Here is a 26,500-nt window from a genome sequence, read left to right on the forward strand (position 1 = left end):
ACACTGGACCCTTCACGAGTTAGAGAAAAGTACGAAGATAACCCTCGGGAAATGTGCAGGATGTTGATCCAACAATATAAGTCGGATTTCAGCTCAAAATGCATAGGGAAATCAAGTGTTGAACTGTTTAATTTGTACGATAAAAACACACTCATCAAGATATCGGAAGACAATATAATCAAAGTGACTGATTAGCTCATAAAAGATTCAGATTCGACACCAAATGGAATCCCAACCGTCTTCCTTGTAAAAACAAGAACAGCAGTAGCGAGATCAATGATGTTGCTGACGAGGCAAAAGCCAAGCACGTCTGGAGTCACAGTGCCAGGCATGCCTGGGGCCACAGTGCCAGGCACGTCGGGGGTCACAGTGCCAGGCATGCCTGGGGCCACAGTGCCAGGCACGTCGGGGGTCACAGTGCCAGGCATGCCTGGGGCCACAGTGCCAGGCACGTCGGGGGTCACAGTACCAGGCACGTTTGGGGTCACAGTGCCAGGCACGTCTGGGGTCACAGTACCAGGCACGTTTGGGGTCACAGTGCCAGGCACGTCTGGGGTCACAGTACCAGGCACGTTTGGGGTCACAGTGCCAGGCACGTCGGGGGTCACAGTACCAGGCACGTTTGGGGTCACAGTGCCAGGCACGTCTGGGGTCACAGTACCAGGCACGTTTGGGGTCACAGTGCCAGGCACGTCTGGGGTCACAGTACCAGGCACGTTTGGGGTCACAGTGCCAGGCACGTCTGGGGTCACAGTACCAGGCACGTTTGGGGTCACAGTGCCAGGCACGTCGGGGGTCACAGTACCAGGCACGTCGGGGGTCACAGTACCAAGTGTGTCAGGGTCACGGTACTGGGAAAGTCTGGGATCACAAGACCAAAGTAGCTCTAGAGAAAGCAGAGGTTTTCTTGATTGACACTGAACATCTTGACTTTAATTACATTCCCGCCTCAAGACAAGGTCCGAACGCATGTGAAATCAAGTACAAGACGGTGTTGCTCAGGCTGGATGCCACTACGGAGACAACAGAAAGAGTAGACAGCAAATATCTGGTGGAACTGAAGAGATAATGGGAGCAAGTGACTGCCAACGAGGTTAAGAGGACGAATACAAAGCGGAGATACAAAATGATATAAGACGAAGGAGATGATTTAGTTAATAACAAAATAGGATCATAAAGCAGAAGAAAAGGGAGTTGGGATGACACAAAAGTCGTTAGATCCAGTTGGACTTTAATCCAGCTCTGGCCAACGACAAACAAGTTAAAAGTTATTTAAAAAATCTATCTCTCCTGCTTATGAACAGCTGCCATCTTGGACGGCTGCCATCGTCACCAAACATATGTCTAAGAAAGGAATTACCCAAGGAACAATGCCAGCCATGTTTGGTTAAAATCGGTCTCGTGATATCGGAGGTGAAGATCGAAATATGACGTTGTTGTTAACAGACGTCTGACCTGGTGATGACCATCAGGTGATGGTAAAGAAAATTGGTCTTAATGGTATTTGGCCAGGCGAACAGAGAAGAGATGATACGGTGATAAGAGGAGTGGAAGTGAGAATGGGAAGGGAGAGAGAGAGAGAGAGAGAGAGAGAGAGAGAGAGAGAGAGAGAGAGAGAGAGAGAGAGAGAGAGAGAGAGATTTGCGAGAGGCTAGGGAGGCGGGAGGGGGGGGGGAGACTCGGGTCGCTCTTGGTTAACAAGGAGAACAAGGGAGTCATTGGCCCAGGGTGTGTGCAGCTCACACCCGCCCATGGCTCTGTGAAAAGAAGCACCTCACACTCTTCTATAGCTCTGTACCCCTGCTACCTACACCCCCCCCCCCCGGCGGCTCTATATAACCCGTGCCACCCACACTCCTCGACGGCTCTACATAACCCCGTGCCACCCACACTCCCCGACGGCTCTACATAACCCCGTGCCACCCACACTCCCCAACCGCTCTATATAACCCGTGCCACCCACACTCCCCAACGGCTCTACATAACCCCGTGCCACCCACATTCCCCGACAGCTCTATATGACCAGTCACCCACGCCCCCTCTATGACCAGTGCCAACCGTACTCCTCTGTGGCTCTATACCAGTGCCACCCGCCCTCTCTGTAAGGGCCTTGTGCCAGTTATATCCACACCCTGAGTTCGAGGGAGTGCCGAGCGCCTTGCTCACTTGTGTGTTGCTTGCAAGATCGTTGTCAAGGTCAGGCTACTGAAGCGTGCGAGTTCGTTCCTCCCTCTCTCAACGATTTTCCCCCTCTCCTACATTACTCTCTCTCTCTCTCTCTCTCTCTCTCTCTCTCTCTCTCTCTCTCTCTCTCTCTCTCTCTCTCTCTCTCTCTCTCTCTCTCTCTCTCCTCTCTCATATCCATGATCAACGATGAAATCATTCGTTTACTTTTTTTTGCTTGTTTGCTGATATGTTTGAAACTTTAAAGTTCTTTCCTGGAGACTCCCCAAAATTGATTAGCTAATCATTTTGGACGACGACCTTGGATGTCGATGATGATAATGAGGGAGTGGTGGATGGGGTGGAGCTTTTTGCTTTACTATCGTGACTCCATCTGTACTGGTGGGTAGAGAGGAACCTTCTTCTTTACTATCTAAAGTGGTAGGTAGAGGGGAGCCTTCTTCTTAACTTTCTTAAGTGGTTGGTAGAGAGGAGTCCTCTGCTCTTCTCTCTAAAGTGATAGGTTAAGGGGAGTCTTCTGTTTTACACCCTGTGTCCATTGATAGTCATATGTGGGTAGGAGCCTTCTACTTTACTACCTCGTCTCCATCTACAGTGATGTGTGTGTGGATGAGGCATCTGCATTACTACCATGTCCCTATATATGTATAGTGATGGGTGGCTACCCTGTCCCCATGTATAGTGATGGGTGGCTACCCTGTCCCTATGTATAGTGATGGGTGGTAAGGAGCCATCTGGTCTACTATCCCTTCTCCATATATACATAAGAATTAAAGATCTGTGATACTATTGCTTTCCTCCAGGAAATAACCTCGTGGTAGACCATGAGGTCTTCTGCCACTTGGCTTTCTCAAGTACTTCCATGATCTCGTTCTTAAGGATTACCGAAAGATTAATCCTATCAAGTTACGTTGCAGTGATGTGTGATGTCTCATCTCAGAGTCCTTAGCCTCTTCGTCTCGGATGGCAATGTCATTAGGAAGCGTAATTATTGTCCTCACGTAACTGAATCTGGGTCTGTGGGGGATGTACTCGACGATTCGGTTGTGGTAGAGAATGTGACGCTGCTCCAGTCATCAGTCGATTAATTTTTGTCTTCCCTTTAGTCGTGGTTAAGTAACGGTAAACGAATGGAAAATCCAATGATAAACAAAAAGGTACAGATCAATCATATATATATATATATATATATATCTATATATATATATATATATATATATATATATATATATATATATATATATATATATATATATATATATATATATATACGTATATGGTGTCATTAAAAAACCCCATCACCAGGCACTTGTTTCTTTGCCTATCGTCGCTACCCAGACCGGACGAGCTCCATGATCTAACCCAGGAAGCCCGAGCTTCGACCTCTCCCCCTTCAAGGATCACCTCCTCCCATCACGCGCGTGCACGGCCTCACACACACACACACACACACGCGCACCTCTCACTTGCATAACCCACGTTGACGTAAAGTTCTTGCCAAAAAAAAAAGGGAGATTAGATAATACATTTATAAACTTATGATAAAGGAGAAAAAAAAAAGAAGAAATGATTGGAAGTCACACGGAGGCGTATCGGGAACGAGGAACGATTCGATACAATTGGCTCAGTGAATGGTAGTACTTGGTGAGGGTGGAGGAGGACCTTACAGCTGGTCGCCTGATGAAGCATTTCCGGGTGAAGGCTTGTGTTAATGGTCTTATTGGAGGAGGGGCACCTCGGGGTCGCTCGTGCCTCCCTTAGTCTCCCCGACTGATTGAGGCAGCAACTCCAAGGCTGCCATACGTACGGATATTGCATGAAATTGAGTACAACTGTGATTATTTTTTTTGTTCTTCAGAGGACAAGAACTCTTCCTTATAGTTAACGTTTGTGTGTTGAAAACAGGAATCTGACGAGAACTTGAGGAGGAGTGGAGAAAACAAGTCTAGCTAGATCAGGAGTCACTATCAGAATGAAGTTACAACTAAGAGGAACTTCGCACGAAGTTACAACCCTTGAGCACGAAGTTACAACCCTTGAGCACGAAGTTGCAACCCTTGAGCACGAAGTTACAACCCTTGAGCACGAAGTTACAACCCTTGAGCACGAAGTTACAACCCTTGAGCACGAAAATACAACATATGAGCACAAAGTTACAACCCTTGAGCACGAAAATACAACCCTTGAGCACAAAGTTACAACAATCGAGCACGAAGTTACGACCCCTGAGCACGAAGTTACGACCCCTGAGCACGAAGTTACGACCCTCGAGCATGTGGCAGACGGCCCTTGAGAACGGCGATAAAACCTTTGCGTGTGGTAACAAAATCATTGAACTGACCGTCATGGATCATGTTTAAAGGCCACGCCATCATACCAAAGGTTCATACCATCGACCTCAAGGTTTAAAGGGGCGAATCCATGACATTCCTCCAGAAGCGTAGCCTTGAATGTCTCCGTGTCAGACATAAAGTATAGCTAGAGAGGAACGCTGTATTAGGGAACAGAGCATCGAGGAGTGCCTTCATGCTTGACCACAAGCTAAAGCTTTCAAGGACACGGCTTCAGAACCAAGACTGTCTGGGAGGGAGGTCCCTGTACCAAACCTCGATTTTCTTGCATTCGGGGAACTCACTGCCAGCTGACCTTGGCAGACCAAAGGTCTAAGACCCTCAGAAGACCCAAAGATACAAACGAAGACAAAATCCTTTCAAGAAACTGTTATCAGAGAACAGACACCTGGATGAAGGCTCCGACTCCCAAAGCCCTGAATCTTAGACATTCATAAAAGAACCAGACCCCAAGCCCTGGATCTGAAAAACTCGTGATATAGCCCCAATTAATTCCCTATGGGGCCCTCACGACCCAAACTGAGACTCTACAAGTCTTAAAGAAATAGATTCCCTTCGCTTATCAAGACTAACCCCACGTCCAAACACCTTCTTGGGGCCAGCCCTTCAGTTGAAGCAATCATATCTCTTTTAACTCCATTAGGCGTAATGGCGACGTCGTGCAAAGCCTGACTCAACGGGCAGGAGGAGGACCGTTACGAGGGATAATGACGATGATGATGATGACGATGATGATGATGATGATGATGCTCGTCATGCAAGTCCTCCCGGAGGCAAGATATAACGACCGTCATGAAGGGTTCAAGACTCGCCTATGGAGGCTTTCTATTGGGCTTTTCAAGTCGTACTGAGCGCTGGCTTGCAGCAAGAGGAGGGAGGGAGGGAGGGAGGGTGGGGAGGAGGCAAAGCTGGGGGCTACGACGTAGTGCCATGGTGGTGTCATGACCGCAGATCACAGGAAGTACATGGTTTGCTTGTGTGTCCTGCCCATCTTGTGCTTTGATGATGGTGGCCGTGACACCAGTGCCGTGCAGTTGTTGCTCGATGTGTTTCAGAATCACTTGTCAAGTCAGTCACCGTGAAGATATGCGGTCTTAGCAACAGACTGGGTGACTGGAAAACGTAATTTGGCATCGAATATCAGCGCCAACGTCAGGATTAAAAGAAAATAAAATCTTGGCAACTTTTCGAGAATTCTGTTCTAATCACGATGCCCACAATTGAACAAAACAGAGAAGAGCATTACATGATGATCAGTAACACTGGTATGATAATACAACGATCATTTGATTATCAATAATGAAAAAATAGATAGATTAAACAAAAGCGTACTAGCGAAGAAGGAAATGAACTAGTTAACAATCACTTCGTCACCATTGGCCAGAGACTCAACCACTTCAACATCACCTTCCTTCCTGCCCTCCTAACACCTGTGGAGTCACTACATGTGAAATAGTCAGAGAGTTACCCAGCTGCATGACAAGACGTTCCGCTACCCCCATTACCTTACCACAGGGAGTTCTCCTCTGAGCTAACCAAACCCTCTTGCTGTACCGTGGGCTCGTCTCCCCAGCAACACAAACGCATCGCGAATTCAGAACTTTCACACGTGTTTCCCAAACACCGAAGTCATCAAGCCCATAGTCCCCCTCACTGGATCACGATGCATTGTCAGCACTCCGACCCCCAGCTTACTTGGTAAGTCGTGTGCAAACCTGAGTTTAAGAAGAACAGCAAGTATCACAGACCACCTTCGTCAGGTTAGTACTATGAGGACCACCACCTATAGTACTTTAAATGACGTGTAATAAAGCTTTTCCCGTCCAGTACGTTATTACACAGTCCGTACATTGGCATTTCCATGAACAAAATCATGACCACTGTAATGATGTTCTCTTGTACTTCAGATGTAAAAGTGTACACTGTGCTTAGCCAGTCTCCTAGACCTTATCTGTCGCAACCTCGAGAGACCTAAGACCTTTGTGGCTCTCTCGTCCTCGTCGACCTAGTCATCCTCTTTTGCCAAAGGTATTGACCTAGTCGCCCATAGAATAATCATCAACATAGCTATCACCCACGTGAATGATTCCCTGGTCGATACGCCTCCTTGACGGAGGTTCGTTGAAGACTCTACAGTTGGTATCATTGTTTGACAATGGCTGTGTCGACTACATCGCCCTTTGAGACACCCCAAAACAGCATCCAGAGCTACGCTACCGCCAACCACGTCATAATCAATTAAACAAAGACCACATCGGCTATGCTTCTTACTAAGCCTCACCCCCTCGTGTCTCACAAGGCCCCCAGCTCCCCCATGTTGTTCAGTCCACCACGTTCCTCAGTCTCACTCTGGACGATAAACTAAATTGGAATGAACACGTCATTGCCATCATCAAATCTGCCAACAGTTCTCCTCTGCGTTCTTCTTCGTCGACTCAAGACACTTGGACATACGTCGCCCGAACTCAAGAGAACTGTTGCACAACCTTCATTTTCCCCAACATACTCTCTGTATCTGCGAAACAACAGTGACTGTTTGAAAAGCTGGTGTGATAAATTGATTATGCCAGACCATCGTCAGTCCCTGACGCATCTTTCAAGAGCTGCTCAACACACTGATCTTCTATACTCTTCCCAGCCATCACTTGGACCTCATCCGACAGTTCGAGAGAGCACGCTGTTGTGCCTTACTCGCCGCCGTCACTTCCTCCTACCTGAGATCCTTCGTCCCCAAGTTGCAGTTCAGCACTACATCCGCATCGAGACCATCCGAGCTCGTACTTACCACCGAGAAAACCTTATCCCAAATATTATAACAATATCACCAATCAGTAGATTTATTGTATCAACTTCCACTCTGGTGTAATGTGTGAAGACAGTTATCTTTTTATCACCCTCATTTTCACCATACCCTCGACGCTTACTGGCATACGACACGACCGATGCTGTTCACGTTAAACTGGTCTTCACCATAATTGGGTTCTGGTGCTGATCATTGGTATGACAAACAAATAACCAGAAACAGGAAACACAATATATAGTGGCCCTCCTACGGTACGGAGGACATGTGTATACAATGCAATGTGATACCGCCTGCCGTATGGAGATAAGATCACAATCCCCAGCGTTAAAGGAAGTGTGAGGGTGGAGGAGGAGGAGGTCTCCTGCTGAAGGAGGCGGTGCAGAAGGCAGGCGTCAGACTCCAGTGGTGACGCGTCGGATCAGCTGACCGTATTGTGTAATTCTATAACCCTCAATTCCTGTCCCTGGGCGAGGCAGTCTGTCAGTTGGGCTGGCGGCGACCCGCCAGACTCGTCCCTCGAGCAGGGAGCCAGTCAACACCGGGAAGCCCTGCGGGACAGCAGGCTATCAGGGGTCGCTCCTCCTCTCCTTGCTACACCACCGACAACCATACTCTCCTCCTCTCTGCCCTGGTTTGCTGATAAGAAACCACTCTCGAGAGAGGTGGGCGCTTGCTTGCTTGCTTGCTTGCTGCTGCTGCTGCTGCCGGAGCTCGTGCCTGAAGTTCTAGAAACAAGATGGAGAAGTGAATCTGAAGTTAACTGTGATGTAAAGTGGCGGAGGGAAGGTTGGGCACAATTATCACTCAGCATCAAGACGTATCTTGCTTTGCTGTGGGGGCCGGCTAGACTGGGCCACCTTGAAGCCTGGCGTGTAAATGCATCATTTTCCCAAGCTTTATCGTATTATAGAAAAGTATTTATTCTATATGTATAAAAAGCTTCGTATTTTAATTCACTTGACTACGTCGGCGGCTGATTGCTATACGAAGTCGTTGCTCTTGTAAACAATAACCAAGAGAGTCAAGTGCTCGACACACAGGCCTCCTGAGGAGGCCATCTTGGAGTCACCCCGACAAAGGAGGAGTGGCACACCGCTCCTCGAGACTGTCGTGTAGAACAGGTTCCTCCACGCACTAGCGGCTCCTCCACCCGATGTCTGTGAGCCATCTTGTCACCACCACCTCGGGGAACACCACAACAGGTAAGACACCCCCGCAGGGATCACATTTTTGTGGTACTCCTTTTCATTTTTCCCTCTGCGTCTCGCGTTGTCTCTGTTGTCTCCCGTTGGGGCAGGCCTCCTTCGGCCTTCTTTTTAACGTACCGTCACGAATGTTTGTGAGATCCAAGAGGATGTCGTCACAAGGCGTCACGCGATGACACGACTCGCAACCACGTGACGCACGCGACGTGACATGTGAGGTGGGGAGGAGGAGCAGCGCCGTCTTGGCAACATCTCAGAAGCAGATCCTCCTCCCCAGTCGTTGCGTCAATTCTCCCGAACGTTTGAGCCAGATAGAGAGATGACTCCAGGGGGAAAGTGACGAGCGACGTAAATGCGTCAAGACAAGGCTTTAAAATCCGTACAAGTAGGTCGCAGAGTCCATACGCAAAATGGCTTAATTCAGCCATCGTTTGAGGCCTTGTTGCCGAGCTCTTGTCTTTTTTATCTGTTGTGTGTGGCTGGAGGCTGTCAGTCTAAGTATTCGGCCGTCCTACCATAGACAGTGATTTGTTGACACACATCAGCTGACATAGATGGGGAAGTCCACTCCCGTTGTCGTCATTCGAATGGCCGTGTTAATAACGAGGATTCACAAGGACGTAATCTAGTTTTCGTTTCCGTTGTTCAGACTTGAGTCTGTTTTTGTTGTCAGCGGTAATAGAACTTGTGAATGACTCGGAGGTCAGGTTTGTTAAGACTACTAGACGAAATTTGGCAACGTTTTCTTCGTCTGAAAAATAGTGTATGTAGGATCTAACAAGGGTCGCAATTAACTGGGCATGATGACTTCAGCTAACGGTAGCGTCGACACGCAAGGAGGCGACTTAACTCCATCACGTTAAGAATTGGTCCACTTCGAATACTGGACTTCCATTTTCTTATCTGTCAGTAGTTCATCATGTGTCTATCTCTTTTTTGATGCTCGGGAAAGATAGATACGTGCATATAAAACCTTTGATGAATTACATGGCAAAATGGAAACTACATAAACTCCATATCTTTTTTCTCAGTAAGATCGTGTCCCTAGCTCTTGCTGGCAAAGAAAACAACCAAGATACATCATACAATATCTTGACCATGACACCATCCTCCTCAAGATTTCTATCATCCTTTACAATTTCGTCTGTGGAGATGTGACACGGGTTTAAAGGGAACATTTTCCTGCCAACTTCTCTGAAGGTATCTTTTTTATGCTCCACAAAACTCGGGAGGGGTTGTCAAGGGAAACATCAAGTCATTTGAAGTCATTAGAGAAAGAAGAAGAAGAGGAAGAGGAGGAAGACGAAGAAGAAGAAGAAGAAGACGAAGAAGAAGTAAGCAGTGGGTATTAGAACCAGAGACACAATGGATAGAGACCATCTTCTCTTATCCCATTGTTGATGGGGGCACGCTGTGTGTTAGTTGACGGAGAACCATTTAGTTAGTTGATGGGAACCCACTACTTGACGTCGTGGTCTCACTAGTAGTAGTTGATGGGGATGTACTCGTTAGTTGACGTGGTCTCGCCAGTAGTTGACGGGGATTCACTTACCAGTTCATAGGGGAAAGCCACTAGTTAGTTGACGTGGAGGCCCCTCGCGTTCATTGACTTGGTCTCACTAACTTCACAAGTGCCTTCAGCGCTACGGTATGACTCTTGGGCATGATGCCCTAATTGTGCTCGAGGGTCGTACCGTCGGTGCCCTAAGAATACATCCTCATTGTCGAACTGTCCTGTTGTTTGACGACAACTTAAGGAAACATTTGGTCGACAGCTTCAACAATACTTATGTAATCACTAGACGAACGCCTCTCTCTCTCTCTCTCTCTCTCTCTCTCTCTCTCTCTCTCTCTTTTCTTTTTGGCCAATAACGAGTGATTAGACTTTTCGTACAAAACAAAACCTCATGACTCAGTTCCACGGTTGCTGTTTGAATAGCTGGCATGTTTGTTTACCATACTTCCGCTCCGTCGCACCGCCCATGGCTGCCTGACACCCATAACCGGATATGCAGTTTCGTCTAACTTTATTAAAGGCTTGATCACCAATAACACTGATGCACGACGCAAAACCCACTGTGGATAAGCAGGTCATCGGTTCAAATCCACTTTCTCGCTGTGATAGGTGGCCACTTAGTTACATTTCTCTCTTGAAAGGTATCCAGGAAGAGGAGGCAAGATGGACGTGAGGTTATGTCACAAAAAGAACTCCTCCGAAGATATTCATCGTTCAATGGGTCATGACCTCGATCGATGGTCAGAGTTTATATAACAGTATTCAGTGTCGTAATTAATCATGGGTTTGACAGCTAGCTGGAAGGGAAATTGATCATGAATCTCAACTATAAGAATGAAATAATTAAACATTTGTTTTCAAGTTTCTTCTCGAAACCCGAGATTTGTTTCTAGGAAACATATACTCCCTTCCCTTTGGCGACAGATACCTGTAGTTTCCTAGAAAGACTCCACCTAGTGAGAGATGTCTTGCTTGTGCTTCCCTCCTCCCAGTTATTCCTCTTCAACATCACACACACACACACACACACACACACACACACACACACACACACACACACACACACACACACCAAGGGGAGCTTTGAAATGTGATAATAGGAAAAAAATAACTTGCAGTCACAATCACAGAAGACTTAAGCGAGGCTGACACAAAACAAATCCCTCATTTTATGGTTCAGATAATCTAAATCTTATTTAGATAACTTTTGCACAATTCAGCCGCACAAAATACCAGTTTCTTATGTAGATATTCCCCTCCTCCCCCGCATCTTTTCCTCTACCTTCTCCTCCCTGGACGCAAGAGCTCTCATAAGACTTGATAATGATCGTAAAGGCGTCAGGCTGGCCTGTGGCTGTTACATTGAAACCTTGAATTAGGTCCAAGGCTATTGTTGGGTTCTCACCCGCCAGGGAGAGCTCGCTCTCTCTCTCTCTCTCTCTCTCTCTCTCTCTCTCTCTCTCTCTCTCTCTCTCTCTCTCTCTCTCTCTCTCTCTCTTTCTCTCTCTCTCTTTTGACCTGTATATTTTTTTCCCCTTTTAATCATCTACACGTAAGTTGAGTTGACTGCCTCTGGTGTCAGGTCACAGGATGATATTAATACTTTTTTTGTTGTAGTCACGAATTAACTTCATAGGATTCACCCCAGTTTACTATAACGTTTATGAAGACTCGAGCGTTAGTATCAGACGTATTCACAATGTAGCATCAACAAATCTCCTTAAAACGTTTTCTAAACCGTCTTAAACTCGACGCGACATCTCTCCGTTGGCTGTCTCAGCTCCAGTAGTTGCTGAAGCGTTCAGCCTCCCTAATTTGACTGCTTGGTCTGTTGTTCCTCCTTGAAAACTCACTTTCATCGCTGATGGCAAAGGGGAAAAACTTTAAGTCATCTTCCTCAGCCTCTCGGATACCAGATTCGTCCCCTTGACTTGTGAAATGTGGGGAAACAAAATGTCTATTGACGTCTTTCGATCGCTCACGTCTTGATGCGTCAGGGGAAAAAAAACAGCCAGCACTCCGGAAGTTTATTGAAAGGAACTGGAAATACTTTTTGGAAAGATGCCTTATCCCTTTCCCCACAAGGGAGGGGATGTCTGCCTCACAAGCTCCCACTAGGGAGCTTCCGAGCACCAGGACTGTTTTGGTTTATCGGCTGCATCTAAGACTGCGTTCGTAGTGTCCACCACCACACAGGACTTGCTGTTGTCTCCCCGGATTCAAAACCAAGATACCCATCTTCGCTGTCACCTTAGACTGAAAGAAAAAAAACAAAGGTCAATGACCCACAAACCTGTTACTATCGTACCCCAGGGGTGGACAACCAAAAAGACCATCAATCAGAGAACCGGTTTTGGAAGCTGTCGTGTTTCAGGACTCAACCAGAAACCTGCCACTGTCGTGTTTCTAGACTGAACAACCAGAGACCACACAATCTCTTGAACCAGTAGAAACCAACCACTCTCCTCTCCCTAGACTGAACAACCAGAAGACCAACAAGTCTCTCCTTCCTAGACTGAACAACCAGAGACCAAACAATCTCTTGAACCAGTAGAGACCAACCACTCTCCTCTCCCTAGACTGAACAACTAGAGACCAAACAATCTCTTGAACCAGTAGAGACCAACCACTCTCCCTAGACTGAAGAACCAGAAGACCAACCACTGTCGTGTCCCTGGGCTAAACCACCAGACCAGCGACCCGTTGCGTCCCCGGGTTAAGCCGTCTAGACCTCCACCACCAACTTAATAAACCACCAGATTTCTATCGTGGTTTGAGGTCGTTGTGGACATCTTCACCGACCTTGGCTAAAGGCAGCTTACATGTCGTACGGTACAATATATTATTTTTTTTTTTACTTGTATGTCAGTCTATCTCTCCATTTGTTAAGTTATATATGACCCTTTTTTTTTTTTTTTACTTGTATGTCAGTCTATCTCTCCATTTGTTAAGTTATATATGACCTTTTTTTTTTTTTTTTTTTACTTGTATGTCAGTCTATCTCTCCATTTATTAAGCTATATATGACCCGTTGGAATTGTGGATAGTTAGAAAAAAAAAAATAGGGGATGGGATGCTTGTATCACAGAATGTCATGAATTCATCATTATAACAGTACTAGAAATAATTTTTCACGTGAAAATTACTGGGATTATGAAATGCATCAACCAGGCCATTTCGTTTTTGTAACACGTAAAACGTTATTTCTCTAATCATGATAGACAAGAGTGATTTATTTCCTTTCCCTACTGTTATTTGCAAATGTTATCTGTAATCCAGGTCAAAATGCTTCGGAGGCGAAAAATGTATTAATCTATGGAGGACGACGGGACGACCCTTTAGCACGACGGTACGACTTTTGGGTATAATTACCTGACCTCTAAATTGACCTTCAAGGGTTAGGTCACTGGCCAGGCCTATCATGCTCGAGGCTCGTTCCACTACGCTTAAAGGGTCAAGCAATTAATTTTGGAAGATCAAATTTGTTTTTCCATGAGAGGAAGCCTATCAAATATGTCCGAATTTTGATCAGTTTACTACTTTTAACTCGATGATATCCACTTCATACTGAAACCAGAAAGAGACTAAAGTTCCTATCTAAACACAGGAATGTATTTGTAATACAACACCAGGATAACAGATGGCGCTGAATCAATCATTAACTTCAAGTGGCAACTCATCACCGCGCTGGTATCACATGCCGTACCACGAGCCTCCTCCCAGAGTGACACATCCTGGTTTCTGACCAGCCCCCCACCCCTCTGAGATCTGGGGGCTCTCTGTTTATAGAGCAGATTTCCATCGGCCTAGCGAAATTGTTGTTAATAAATGACCGTAATACAGAGAATATGAAGAATCATTCGAATCTCTTTCGCTTTAAGCTTCTCGTGTTTAGATGTAAAGTGAAAAAGACATAAAGATTATCATCAAAATCACTACACGAGTCAAAACACAGACCAGATGACGTCGAGTAGTATCAGAAGAAGTGTGTACTACCTTGAACGTGATGACCTCAAGGGTATCTACCAATCAGGGGCGACGGCACAGGTCAAGATGGTCACGGACGTCAGTCGGCTAGAGTTACCATGACCCTCGAGAAGTGTCCATACGCACACACACACACACACACACGAGAGGTGCGTGTGGAAGGGTGCGTAACTCCAAAGCTCCCTCCCAGGTTACTGGAAGTCAGCGGCCTATAGATGATCTAGAACCTAACCTCAGTAGTAGGCCAACTCCTCCCATCCCTTCTTTCTCCCTTCCCTCCTCCCTTTCCTTCTCTCTCCCCTTCCTCTTCTCCCTTCCCGTTAGTAACTTTGCTCCTTCCTCTCAACCTCTGTGGTGTTTACAGGGTCTGTAGGATAGGGTTAGGGTCATACACTGTGTAGGGTAGGGTAAGGTAGGGTCGGGTAAGGGCCCAACGTGTTGTAGTGTTTCATCTACCCTTTTCAAACCACCTCAAGTGACGTCACGCGAAACTAGTTTGAGCCACAAAGGAGAGGATGACCAGCTGGCTCGACTCTGAGCCAGCTGTCCTGACCGGGATGAGGGTGGGTTGTGTGTTCATGAGTGCGTGTCACAGTGTGTGTGTGTGTGTGTGTGTGTGTGTGTGTGTGTGTGTGTGTGTGTTCGTGTCGCAATACACAAGGAAAACATAATTCACTTAAACAACACCAAGAACACAAGCACGGTAGGTGTTCCCTCTTGCTTGCTTGCGCTACTGCTGTTCCTTGTGATTCATTGCTCCTTTACCTTGATCTGACAAGCGACGATATTCTTTCCACTTCACCTTCAACAAAGACATTATTCTGCCATTGCAAGGTGTCTTGCTTATCATGCGCTACGCTGCTGGTGCTCTTGGTCCCTTGAGAACGACTCCTCAGCCCTTGAGCGCGTCAGTATGGCCCTCTGAACACGACAATGATACGAGCCCTTGAACACGATGATACGAGCCTTGAGTATTTGTGATCTGGCCCTTAAAGGATCCATGATCAGAAAGGTCAGGGCTTTATACCCATAGTGCCGTATGGTCATGCTTAAGGGCTGTACCGTTGTGCTCAAGGGTCGTAGCGCCGTGCTCAAGGGTTGTACAGTCGTGCTCAAGTGTCCTACCGTCGTGCTCAAGGGTCGTAAAGTCGTGTTCATGGGGTTAATCTCTCTCTACGAAAGTGGTGAATGCAGCAGCAACAGTCGTGCTGAGCGCGACAAAAAAAAATGCACCTGTGAAATGAAAGAAAAGTAAACCCTCAAATCTAAAGTAATCTCTCATGCATTATGAACAGCTGCAGCCAGTGCGGGGCATGGTAGTGGTAGTAGTGGTGCTGGCGGAGCTGCTCCTGATGAAGCTCTGTATCTGTGGCTGCTGCTTTGGCACCTGTTGTTGCTGCTGCTGCTGTTCATGTGGGATGGAGAGCGTTAGTACGCTCGGGATGGAAGTTACAGGGCTGAAGTGTATCGTCAGAGGAGGCGATGCGGGGAGGCAAGTGAAGCTAGGTAGGTTCAAGACAGACAGGACAGACAGACAGACAGAGGAGAAGTGGCTGAGGAGAAGTGAAAGGAAAATGGAGATTTGACAGTGGAGGAGGAGGGTTTCCCAGTGGTAGAAGGAGGCAGTGAAGGCTTTTGGGAGCGGATAGGAGAGGTAGGGGTTGTAAGCTTCAGCGTTAGAGGAGGGAGTGTTATGGAAGCTTTAGCAGCGGAAGGGGGAGGAGTGGTGAAGCTTAAGCCATGGAGGAGGGGAAAAAAAAATGGTAATGGAGGGGCATGTCACCTTAAGCAACGGAGGAGGAGAGACAGTAGAGGGGAATATCAGTGGAGGAGGAAGGAGGAGAGACAGTAGAGGGGAATATCAGTGGAGGAGGAAGGAGGAGGAGAGACAGTAGAGGGGAATATCAGTGGAGGAGGAAGGAGGAGGAGAGAGAGTAGAGGGGAATATCAGTGGAGGAGGAAGGAGTGGAAGCTCTTAAGCAGTGGGGAAGAAGGGAGTGGAGATATCGGCCCACCAGGGTGAGTGGGGAGAGGTGGAGGAGTTAAGCAGGAATGTTGGGTGGCGCTGCTGTCGGACGGGAAGATTTGAAACCTCCTCAACGAATGTGTTGAAGCTGCTCCACGTGTGGACCGTTCTCCTGGCTCTCTGTGTGCTGTACCTACCAAACCACAGGCGTGTAGAGTTTTAGATTTCTAAGTTGTGTTTTTTGGCTTTTGCTGACACGTTCATAGATGCAGGTCCAAGTACTGTCTGTATCTCTATGCATGCATGCATGTGTGTGTGTGTGTGGTGTGTGTGTGTGCACATGCGTAATTATGAGATTGCATTCAATAAGACGAACAAGGGTCGGGCTTGTGTATGTGTGTGTGTGTGTGTGTGTGTGTGTGTGTGTGTGTGTGTGTGTGTGTGTCTGTGTGTGTGTGTGTGTGTGTGTGTGTGTGTGTGTGTGTGTGTGTGTGTGTGTGTACGACGGAATCACTAATGCGTATGTATGAATATCCCTTCACGTGTGCGTTTCACTGCACTTTCACGAGACGAACTGGGGCGGTGGGTGGGTACACGTCACGTGAAGCCAAGGTCACGAGAGGGGTCAAATATGCTGTCATTTGACCTCATCCATCGGAGGGCACGTGTTCTTTACTCGTTACTTGAGACCAAGGGTCAAGAAAGGTCACTGGCGCTACGAGCTAAGCTCGTCCTCGAGGCATCGAGTGTTAGGTGAAGGTTCTGTTACAATCAAGGATGATATTACCAGTAAACTTAACATGATCTTTAACCAATTCAACCCCCGCGCGTCACCATATAACGATAGATCAAAGTTAACGCGTTACAGGTAGTTGGATTAGCTGAATCACTCTTCCCGTGCAAACCAACCAGACAAATAAAAACCCCAGACTGACCCAGCCCACCGCAAGCACACAATTGTTTGCATGAGCTGCACAACCCTTGAACCTTGGAAATGCTGCATGAAAATCATCTGATCAAATTATATATATATATATATATATATATATATATATATATATATATATATATATATATATATATATATATAAATGACAGTGCCGTCCTTAGTGAGCGCTCCTAAAGCTAGGTCAGTATGTTGCCCTCATATATAACCGGAACACACAGGAACAGGCTATTGTTAAGTAAGGCATTACTCTTCTAATATATATATATATATATATATATATATATATATATATATAATATATATATATATATATATATATATATATATATATATATATATATATACATACCAGTTTTGTATTGGCCTTTCATGGTTATGTTCAGGAAGTCTGTTTGAACTATATGTGGATTTCCATTTTTCTCTAAAAGCCAGATTTTTGTTGATATATGGATGACTTTGCAGGGTATTGTGCTTTTACGACAGGATGTAATACGCCCGTCAACCGCAAAACCTTAATGGTATAGTTTAGCACCAAATAGTTCGATTTTCTCTGTCACGTATTAGTGAAAGAAAATGAAACTTTGATGAGTCTCTATATTAAAGTGAGATAGCAGCTGGTCAGAATAGGGAATATTTGCTTATGATTCATATCAGGAACTTATGCTTTCTATATTTTGGATAGAAAAAGATGCTGCATTTTTCTTCTTGAATACATTGAGACGTGTCCTTCAGAATTTGATTGACGTGCATGATATATAGAATGATTAATGATGAGTACATTGACACTACTTATTCTATTGGTTCATTTCTTATGTAAGATTGTTTCCTCAAGTCATGGGCAATATGCATAGTGAAAATCTATGTGTCCCTAGAATTACCCTCAACATCTGAAGACTATGTTAGAGGCTCTTTCGGTCAGCGGATGTAACTAGCAGTTGACGTCCTTAATGACTCAGGCAGTTGATAGGCCAAACAACCAACGAACCCCAAGTCCCACTGGTGAATAAGACAAAGAAACGAAGACAATAGTGAAAAATATGATAGTAGACGCCAAAATTCGTTCTTTTTTTATTTTCTCAGGTATTTCATTACCGCTTTTGAAGACCTGATTGTGTATATCTAGTTATATATACTCCAAGGCTGATCTGCTTCCATCAGTCAAAAAATGGACTCATTTGAATTGAAAAATTCCTCAACAAGACTATATATATATATATATATATATATATATATATATATATATATATATATATATATATATATATATATATATATATATATATATATATACTCCTTTTCGTGCATTGATACTGATACATCCACGCCAGTGGTGACATTCCACTCGCTGTGTAACCTAATCACAAGCAGGCGGAGTCCGGTAACACCTGCATGTGTCATCCTAATTAGCGGTTTCAATCCATGATCTTCATCAAGGTCTGTGCATACGTGGTGTGTACATGTCAGATCTCTCTAGCCTGATGTATCGAATCTCCTTGTTTGTGTTTATATTCACCTCATTTCTTCTTGATCATATACGTAGTTATATTTATAAGACTCGTAACATCTGTCATATTCATAAGACTCGTAACATCTGTCATATTCATAAGACTCGTAACATCTGTCATATTCATAAGACTCGTAACATCTGTCATATTCATAAGGCCCGTAACATCTGTCATATTCATAAGACTCGTAACATCTGTCATATTCATAAGACTCGTAACATCTGTCATATTCATAAGACCCATGACATGTGTCATGTTCATAGAACTCGTTACGACTGCCACATTCATACGTTACTTCTGTCAAACTCCTAAGACTCGTTCAGTATTACTGGCCTTGTAGTTGTCTGTCTTACCCTTGCGACCTTTGGTTCCAAGTAAACATCTGATCAAAGGAAATGCATCACTGATTAATTTCTCATTTTCCTAATTGATCTTAGTTCATGTAACTGCAAGTGTCACAAAAAAAACAGAAGGTTCATCATTTCATCACTGCAACTGACTCCTTCGGGATCACTGAAACCTTAGTCCTTCTCAAGACGCATGGTAATTCACAGTAAGAAATATAATGCTCGAGCTGACAGTGGAGCGTTTCTAGGTCGTCTTTATCATCTTTTCAACAACTGTGTTAAAATGAGCGTAACGCAGAGGTCCCATTTCACCCTATCCTTCTCAGGGTCTGAGTCTTGACATCTTCATCCTTCAAAAGCTTCTCTGTCCTTGACTGCAGTGCCCTAACCCCTGTTCTTCACTAATACCCATGATCATACATCCATCTCTTATCCCCTTCATTTTTTACATCCCAGTTCACCACCACTATACACCCTAATCCTTCATAAACACACACCCCAACAGCAAGCACTCCATCCTACACCTACCTACCCTCCTATCCTTAAGCTCATCCCTCTAGCTCTGACCCACTATTCTGACACGCCCTCGTCCCTTGCCATCCCTCCCGATTCATCCCCCAACTTAACAAGGAGAATGAGCACAACACACCGGGAGCAGTTGTTTTTTTCCGCCCTCTGCTTCGTCATGTGTTGTTCCTCTTCCTAAATGAACATTGGTGCCAGTCGCTTAGCATGACGCACGCTGTGTTTCGCCAACGGGAAAGCACCGTTCGCTAGATCCGTGAGCACCCGTGGCCGTACGGGCGTCTGTCACGGGGTCGAGAATAACAAACACAAAGGAGGAACTTTAACTAATTTATTCCCTCCCCCACAACACCCCGGCCAGAACCGCCCTTGCCTTGCTTCCTGTCCGCCCCCCTTGCTCTTACTCCTGTTGGGGAAAACTCTCCCAAGACGCTTTCTGTTCGCAAAGCTCCGTCAGGAGAAAGTTATCAAGCCTGCCTGCTTTCGGGACGCGCCGTGCTCGAGGCAGACGTAGGACATTATTGTGTTCGGTCGGAGGGGAGAACTCAGGACACTACCGCTTGCTTATAGAACCCCGTCAAGTAGAGTACTAACGGAGGAGAACATCTCTACCGAAATCCTTTCGTTCTCGACGTCTCTGTGTGTTCGGGGAGAACCTAAGATGTTCTCTACTCACTCGAACTTCGTCAGGCTGCCTTTCTGTCTAGACTTTGCGCGCGTGCGCGTGTGTGTGTGTGATGACATCGGCGCCCTCTATGAGGCACCGGAAGAACTTGTCGAGGGGGGGGGGGGGATTTACATCGCTTCCTGTTCTCGTTCTTCCGGTTTCCTCCCGTTATTCCCATCTCATCCCACACCCACACCGGGTCCATGTAGTCCCTTTATCAAATCTCTACCTTTTCTCCATCGGTGTTCACGAAGCACCGTCGGGAGACGTGACTTAAAGGGTTGCCTGGGGCGCTCGATGACGTTATGGGGCAGTCAACGTGCGTCAATGATACGTCATCATCAGCAGTGGGGTCTGGCCACGCCCACTCTCTACTGCTGCCGGACCAGACCCGCCCTTTTACCAGGTTGGCAGAATAGGGTCACGTTCACATCAACTTTCAGTTCTTGATTACAGGGAAGGAGTTGAAAAGGAGGCAATTAAGAAATTACACTTTAAGATACAAAGCTATTCTGAAATATAGACCTTTTTCCTCCCTTCCCAATTCATTTCATATGAACACATGTCCGGGAAATTTACGTGCACCGTAAAGTTAAAGAAAATTCCCCTGACATGTTCACCTCTGCGAAATTTTGTCTCTTTCCCTGGCTCTTCCTCCTCCTCCTCCTCCTCCTCCTCCAGAGGCCTTTAAACCTCATGAAGACGAACCTCAATTATCCTATTGTAGATTGTCTCACAAAACATGGTAAGCTCATGGCACAAGGCCTTGGGAAGGAATTGCTTAGACACAAACATTGCCCAAGTTCCTGATTGTGTCAGCATTGCCTAGCTTCCTGATGCTGTCAGCGTTGTCCAGGTTACTGAATGATGTCAGCATTGTCTATATTCCTAATGATGTCAGCATTGCCCATGTTCTTAATGATGTCACCATTGGCTAAGGTTCCTGGTGACTTCAGCATTGCCCTGGATCCTCATTAATTCAGCATTGCCCTGGTTTCTTCCCTCCTGACTTCAGCATTACACGAGTTCTTCCCGACGATAAAAAAATGGAGGAAGTCATCATCGGCCAAGTTCCTAGTGATGGAAAACATAAATGTATGCATCTGTTTTGCATGTATTCATGGCCTTAATTCTCTGGGTACACTACAGTGGGGTCATAGACTGTGACACTGGTAATGGGTGCACTACAGTGGGGTCATAGACTGTGACACAGCTAGAAACTTTGCCTAAGTTGATCTTGACCAGACATGGTACTCACGTTGGTAAAAGGGGGATGGGTGTTCGGTGCACATCCTCTCCCAGCGATTTCATTTGAAGGACAGAAAATTTCTTGACCCGATAACGAGACGGATGGGATGGGTGGCGTTCTTAAGGGGACAATCCGACCACTGGGTCTACTTGTGTTTAGAAAATAAAAAAGTGCTTGTCCATTTCTGTGTGCTTTAAGGATCTCACAGGATATATCAGTATTTCTTATCAAAAATTTTATTTGTGTTTTATGAACATAAATCGTTAGGCGATAACCTTGTGGCAGTGTCATGAAGGTAGAAGACTAACCTTACAGCAGGAAGAGAGACTAGAGGAAAAACCGAGGGTAAAATTTGGCTACTGGAAGACTAGCTAGCAGGATAGCGACACGAAGCTCCTAAAGCGAGCGAACTTTACCCCATTCATTGCAGTTTTTTTCTTTTTCTTTGTCATCGTGTTATACTTGATATATTCCTCCGTCTCGCCTCGGTTGAGGTATAATTCAACAAAGCGTCAAAGCCAAAATGCATAAAAGTGTAAGTTCAAAGTGTACTTGTGTTCATAGCTGATTGTGAGCACTGTCGAGGAGGCTCGAGCGAGCACTGTTCTGATGACTCGCCAGGACACGACGTTTTCACCAAGCTTGGTAACGCTGTGCCGCCGCAGGTTCGCCGCCGGCCTTGATAACACCGCCACAAAGAGGCTGCGGGCCTTGGTGGCACTGCCTCAGTGTTGTTCACGGCCTTGGCAACACTGTCACAAGGTTGTTGCTGGACTTGGTAACACTGTCACAAGATTGGCGACGGCTTTGGTAACATTTCTGGAAGACGAGACCAACAGCATCTTATAAATGTATATTGATTTTTTTTTCTTTAACACAAGAGACTGACGACGAGGACTGGTGAACACATCAGTGTCAGTAATTACCGTGATTATCATTGTTATCATTAATAGTAGTATTTTCATTATCATAATTATCAGTTATCAATTAGAGATTAGAAGCTTAATGGCCTGATTTTCATCTGTATATGATTTATGTTATATACATATGTACATATACTTTTTTCCATACATGGTCGCCATTTCCCGCGTGAGCGAGTTAGCGTCAAGAACAGATGACTGGGCCTTAGAGAGGGAAGGAAAAAAAAACCCTCACTTGGCTCCTTGATCTGTCCTGTTTCTCTGGGAGAGTAGTACAAGAAGGGAGGATATCCAGCCACCCTTTCCTCCCGACCCTCTGTCACTCGCCTCCTGTATTTCACTAACGGGTTGTTTGTGTTGCAGATGATGTCCGGCATGCCAGGTCCTGCCCCAACCGTCATCCTGCCTCGACCCGACCTGACCCTGCACCGCGCCCCGCCCTTGACCCTGCCCCGCGCCCCGCCCATCAGACCCGCCCGCGCCCACAAGCGCCTCTCCCTCAGGTCCGTACCCGAGGAGTGGAAGGGCGCCCTCCACCGGTCGAGTGGGTCCTGTGAGGTCTCCCTCAGCAGGGCGGAGCACAGAGTGTCGACAGCCAGCGACGACGCGCCGAATCAGGCTGACATGTCGACCTTTCGAAACACTTCCATCAGGTCTTGGGCCTCCAGTTCCGTCAGGTCTCGGACCGCCAATTCTATCAGGTCTCGTACCTCCGGTTCCCTCAGGTCTCGGACCTCGTCCACGCTGCAACGATCCCTTCGCAGGGCCGGGCCGCTGTACCGGAGCGCCAGCACCCGGGTGAGTTCAGCGAGGCGCTGGGCTGCCGCTCTCAGGAAGCGGGTGGCGGGCGGAGGTGCGGCGCCCTTACTGACACCTGCCCGCGCCCGCCGCCGCCGCCCCGTGGCGGCGGTATCACGCGGCCGCCCATCCCCGCGGGCCGCCAGGAATAGCCCCCGGGTACGGGCGGCCCGCAGGGCCACGTCTGTGGCCTCCTCCGTACGATGGGAGGTTGCCAGTGGGCTAGCGGCCTTGTTGGAGTGCGCAGCGTCCGCGGGGAGTGCAGCTGTCGCTGGTGTGGTGCGGGTGTGCGCTGCAGCGGTCGCTATGGCAGACGCCAAGCTGCAGCAGCTGCGCCGCTCCATCAGCTCCTGGAGTCTCTCCACCTTCAAGAAGCCGAAGATCACCATCTCGAAGCTCAAGGCGCCCAAGATAAAGATTTTCGGCGGCCGAAAGAAAAACAGGTGAGTTACATGGGCAGGTCAGCGGCAGCGATTGGTTCAGGAGGTGCCTTCGCCTCCTCCTCCTCCTCCCTCAACCCCTCCCTCCGCTGGACCTGCCCGCCCTCTGCCTCCCTCCGTCCTCCTCCTCTTCCTCCTTCCTCCTGGCCATCTCAACATGATGGATCTTTAGCTCCTCCTGCATGCAGCACCTTCTGCCTTTAGCATGGAGTGGGGCTCTGTCTCCGAAACCTTTCCCCATAGCGGTAGCGTAGCGCCCCCTGGGCCTGAACCCGGATGCTCGCCCGCTATGTCAAGTGACAGGAATAGTGTGTGATGGAGGGGGGTGGGGGGGGGGGACACGACTGTACACGTGTGGAACTGCACTCATACACACACACACACACACACACACACACACACACACACACACACACGACCCATGCGAATTATCAATAATTCCTATAAGGCTTACTGACCTACTTCGAGCATATGAATGTGACGAAATCAGACTTTTTTCTGTCTCTGTACGATGCAACAACCACGAAATAGCTTTAACTAAACTTTCTGCCTAAACCCGGAGTCTTAAGTCTCTTTTGATCAACGTAACACCAGGAACTAAAACTACATAAAAGTAATAAACCTTTAGTCAGTACGATCAGCCACTTCGATGTTGCCAATGTGGTATATAAAAGTCCTTTCCATTGCGAGTCTTTTGTCCCTCATACGAGTTTTAGCACAGCCGGGGAAGCTGTGACGTAACGCCACTCAGTTGCCACTGGTATTGTTTCCTATTTCCACCTTCCACTGGTCATTGTAATGTGTATACAGTGTGGCCACACTCACACACACACGCACACACACACACACACACACACACACACACACAAAAAAAAAAAAAAAAAAAAACACGCACGCACGTACACAGAGCTGTATAAGGGTCCTTCATAAAGCAGAACTGGGAATGTGCTTTGTAGTACGAGAAAGAAAGAGATTGATTAAGACATTAATTCTTCCTAACGAAGTAGATTCCTTCTTTTCTTCTATGTCAAGGGAAAGAAGGTTGCCAACTGTCTCATAATGCCATATTAGCCATTTGATAACGTTAGGACGTTAGTGTGTGTTGGCAACGTCATCCTGGCCTAGAGTGAAATGGGTTTGTTTGTGGAATTGAATATTGTTATGTTTATATTTCTGTCTGTTCGTCTGCATAATTCCCCTTCATCTCTTGGTGAAGATTTATTTCATAAGCGATTCTCTCCGCCTTATGAGCACTTCTTGGATAGTTTCGAACCCTTTCTCTAAAGAATGCTTTTCAACTTTGGAATTCAAAATCAAAATCGATCTTAACAATAGATCGTCACAGAGAGTGTGTGGTTCTGAGGCTGCTTTTCTTGTTCCTGATCTGACTAAATGACTTGCCAAAGGGGGATTGAATCATGTTTGGGTACATCATATTGTTAACATGCGTCGTTCTAGAGGATTGATTTTGATGCCAGGTACGACCCGTGAGGGCGTAGGGCTTTCCTTAGCCTCTCACGTCACGGGATGCGATTGGGGATCTCATGGACCCAAAATTGTTGCCCCGAGATGGAGAGCTTTTGTCGCCTTTTGGCCCAGTGGTTAGGGTATCGTACTGCAGCAGCGGAGGACTGGTTTTCGAATCCTCGGCGCCCCAGAGATCGATCATCATACCTGGATTATGTTTGCAAATGAGGCTAAGCTTTTGAGAGAAGCAGGATCCTTGGGACCGCGACAACTAGTAAGGATACCCGAAGAAGCTGAAGCACTAATTAGATGCACAGTGTGAGCGGAACCCAAGCATATGTGGGATGGTGAACGCGGGAACAGTGAAACCATCACAGACTCAAATTATGACAACCTCTACCTCTCCTTGCAGGAAGCAGTGCTGAGGAACTCTCGTGTTCCCGGAGAGACTTGAGTTTGTACCGTCATCAGAAATCCACATCAAAGGGGTCATGCCAAGGGTAAACCAATTCGTGGCCAAAAACAAAACAGCCATTTAAGCACACGTCCCAAGATGCTGCTGGAGATTACCAGTTTGGCCTCGTCACTTGAGAAAACATAAGAGATTGTTGATAGAGTTCAACAGCTGGTGGCAAGATATTCTATCCTAACATACTGAGAGGGCATCAAATTGAACCTCATTAGAAGACAGAAGGTTCAGGAGAGAATGTTTCTCTTTTTCTTACAGAACTTGAGTTCTTTAGTCTGTGAGATTCAATGGTTTTGATATTGAACAATACTTTGAAACTAAGAGGAACTGTTCAAGTAGTTGATACAGCATGCAAATAAGCCAGAGATGTGTAAGACGAGATGTTAATAAATGCTGCCTCGGATATTCTGGGCAGAAGGAGAGACCTACGCCATGCAGAGGTGAAGCAGAAGATAATCACACTCCTAAATAAGAAGATGAAGACGAGAAAATGCGCATGTTATCCTCAAGTGGAAATGACGCATAATCAAAAAAAGAAAATAATGGTTAGCTCATCATTTTATTTTTTTGATATTAAATGTAATATTCGTAAAACTCAGACACACGACTTCATGGGACCCTTTGTTTCTAAGAGACCCTCTGTTGAGGAACCATGGTGGAGATGATTTTCCTTGGCTGGAATAACTTAGAGAAATCTTTCACACGAGAGGCCGTACCCACTCTGTGTGTGTGTGTGTGTCTTGTGTAGTTATCTCTCTCTAATCACCTATTTGTACGTGACGGAGAGGGAGTCCTACACAGGTGGGGGCCCCTATCGCTTGAACTTATATGGATGTTGTCCCCAGTACACTCATCATTATCATTTTCCATCTTATATTCAAAATGGAAATCATTGGATATCTTTCAGCCGTGAGGGAATATGAGGTCCAAATTCTTCGTTGTAATGTTGATAATTCTTATCTCAGCTTATGATACAGGGCAACAGGAGCTAAATGTTACTGTAGGTCCCGGAAGAAAGTGCAGGTAGCTGAAGCTCAGCTTCAGTATGTACGTTGTCTCCTTCATGTTGCTCCTGACGCTTATGTGTGCTCCCTATCGAGATTTATGGTGTAATAACACACACACACACACACACACACACACACACACACA

The 26,500-nt window shown here is 46.4% G+C and overlaps 1 protein-coding gene across 2 annotated transcripts in view; it reads left to right on the plus strand.

Annotated features, from left to right (window-relative positions):
• The first annotated feature begins 8,400 nt into the window (after positions 1-8,400).
• The window catches only part of LOC139760604 (uncharacterized), a 108,583-nt gene continuing 90,483 nt past the window's right edge, over positions 8,401-26,500 (plus strand). For both annotated transcript variants that reach the window (XM_071683982.1, XM_071683983.1), the window contains exons 1-2: positions 8,401-8,540; positions 22,538-23,415. In XM_071683982.1, the coding sequence (XP_071540083.1) occupies positions 22,538-23,415 (878 nt within the window). In that variant the 5' untranslated portion in view covers positions 8,401-8,540. The remainder of the gene's footprint in view (positions 8,541-22,537; positions 23,416-26,500) is intronic.

The sequence above is a fragment of the Panulirus ornatus genome, chromosome 37 (assembly GCF_036320965.1).
Source record: "Panulirus ornatus isolate Po-2019 chromosome 37, ASM3632096v1, whole genome shotgun sequence".
In the NCBI taxonomy this organism is placed as follows: Eukaryota; Metazoa; Arthropoda; class Malacostraca; order Decapoda; family Palinuridae; genus Panulirus; species Panulirus ornatus.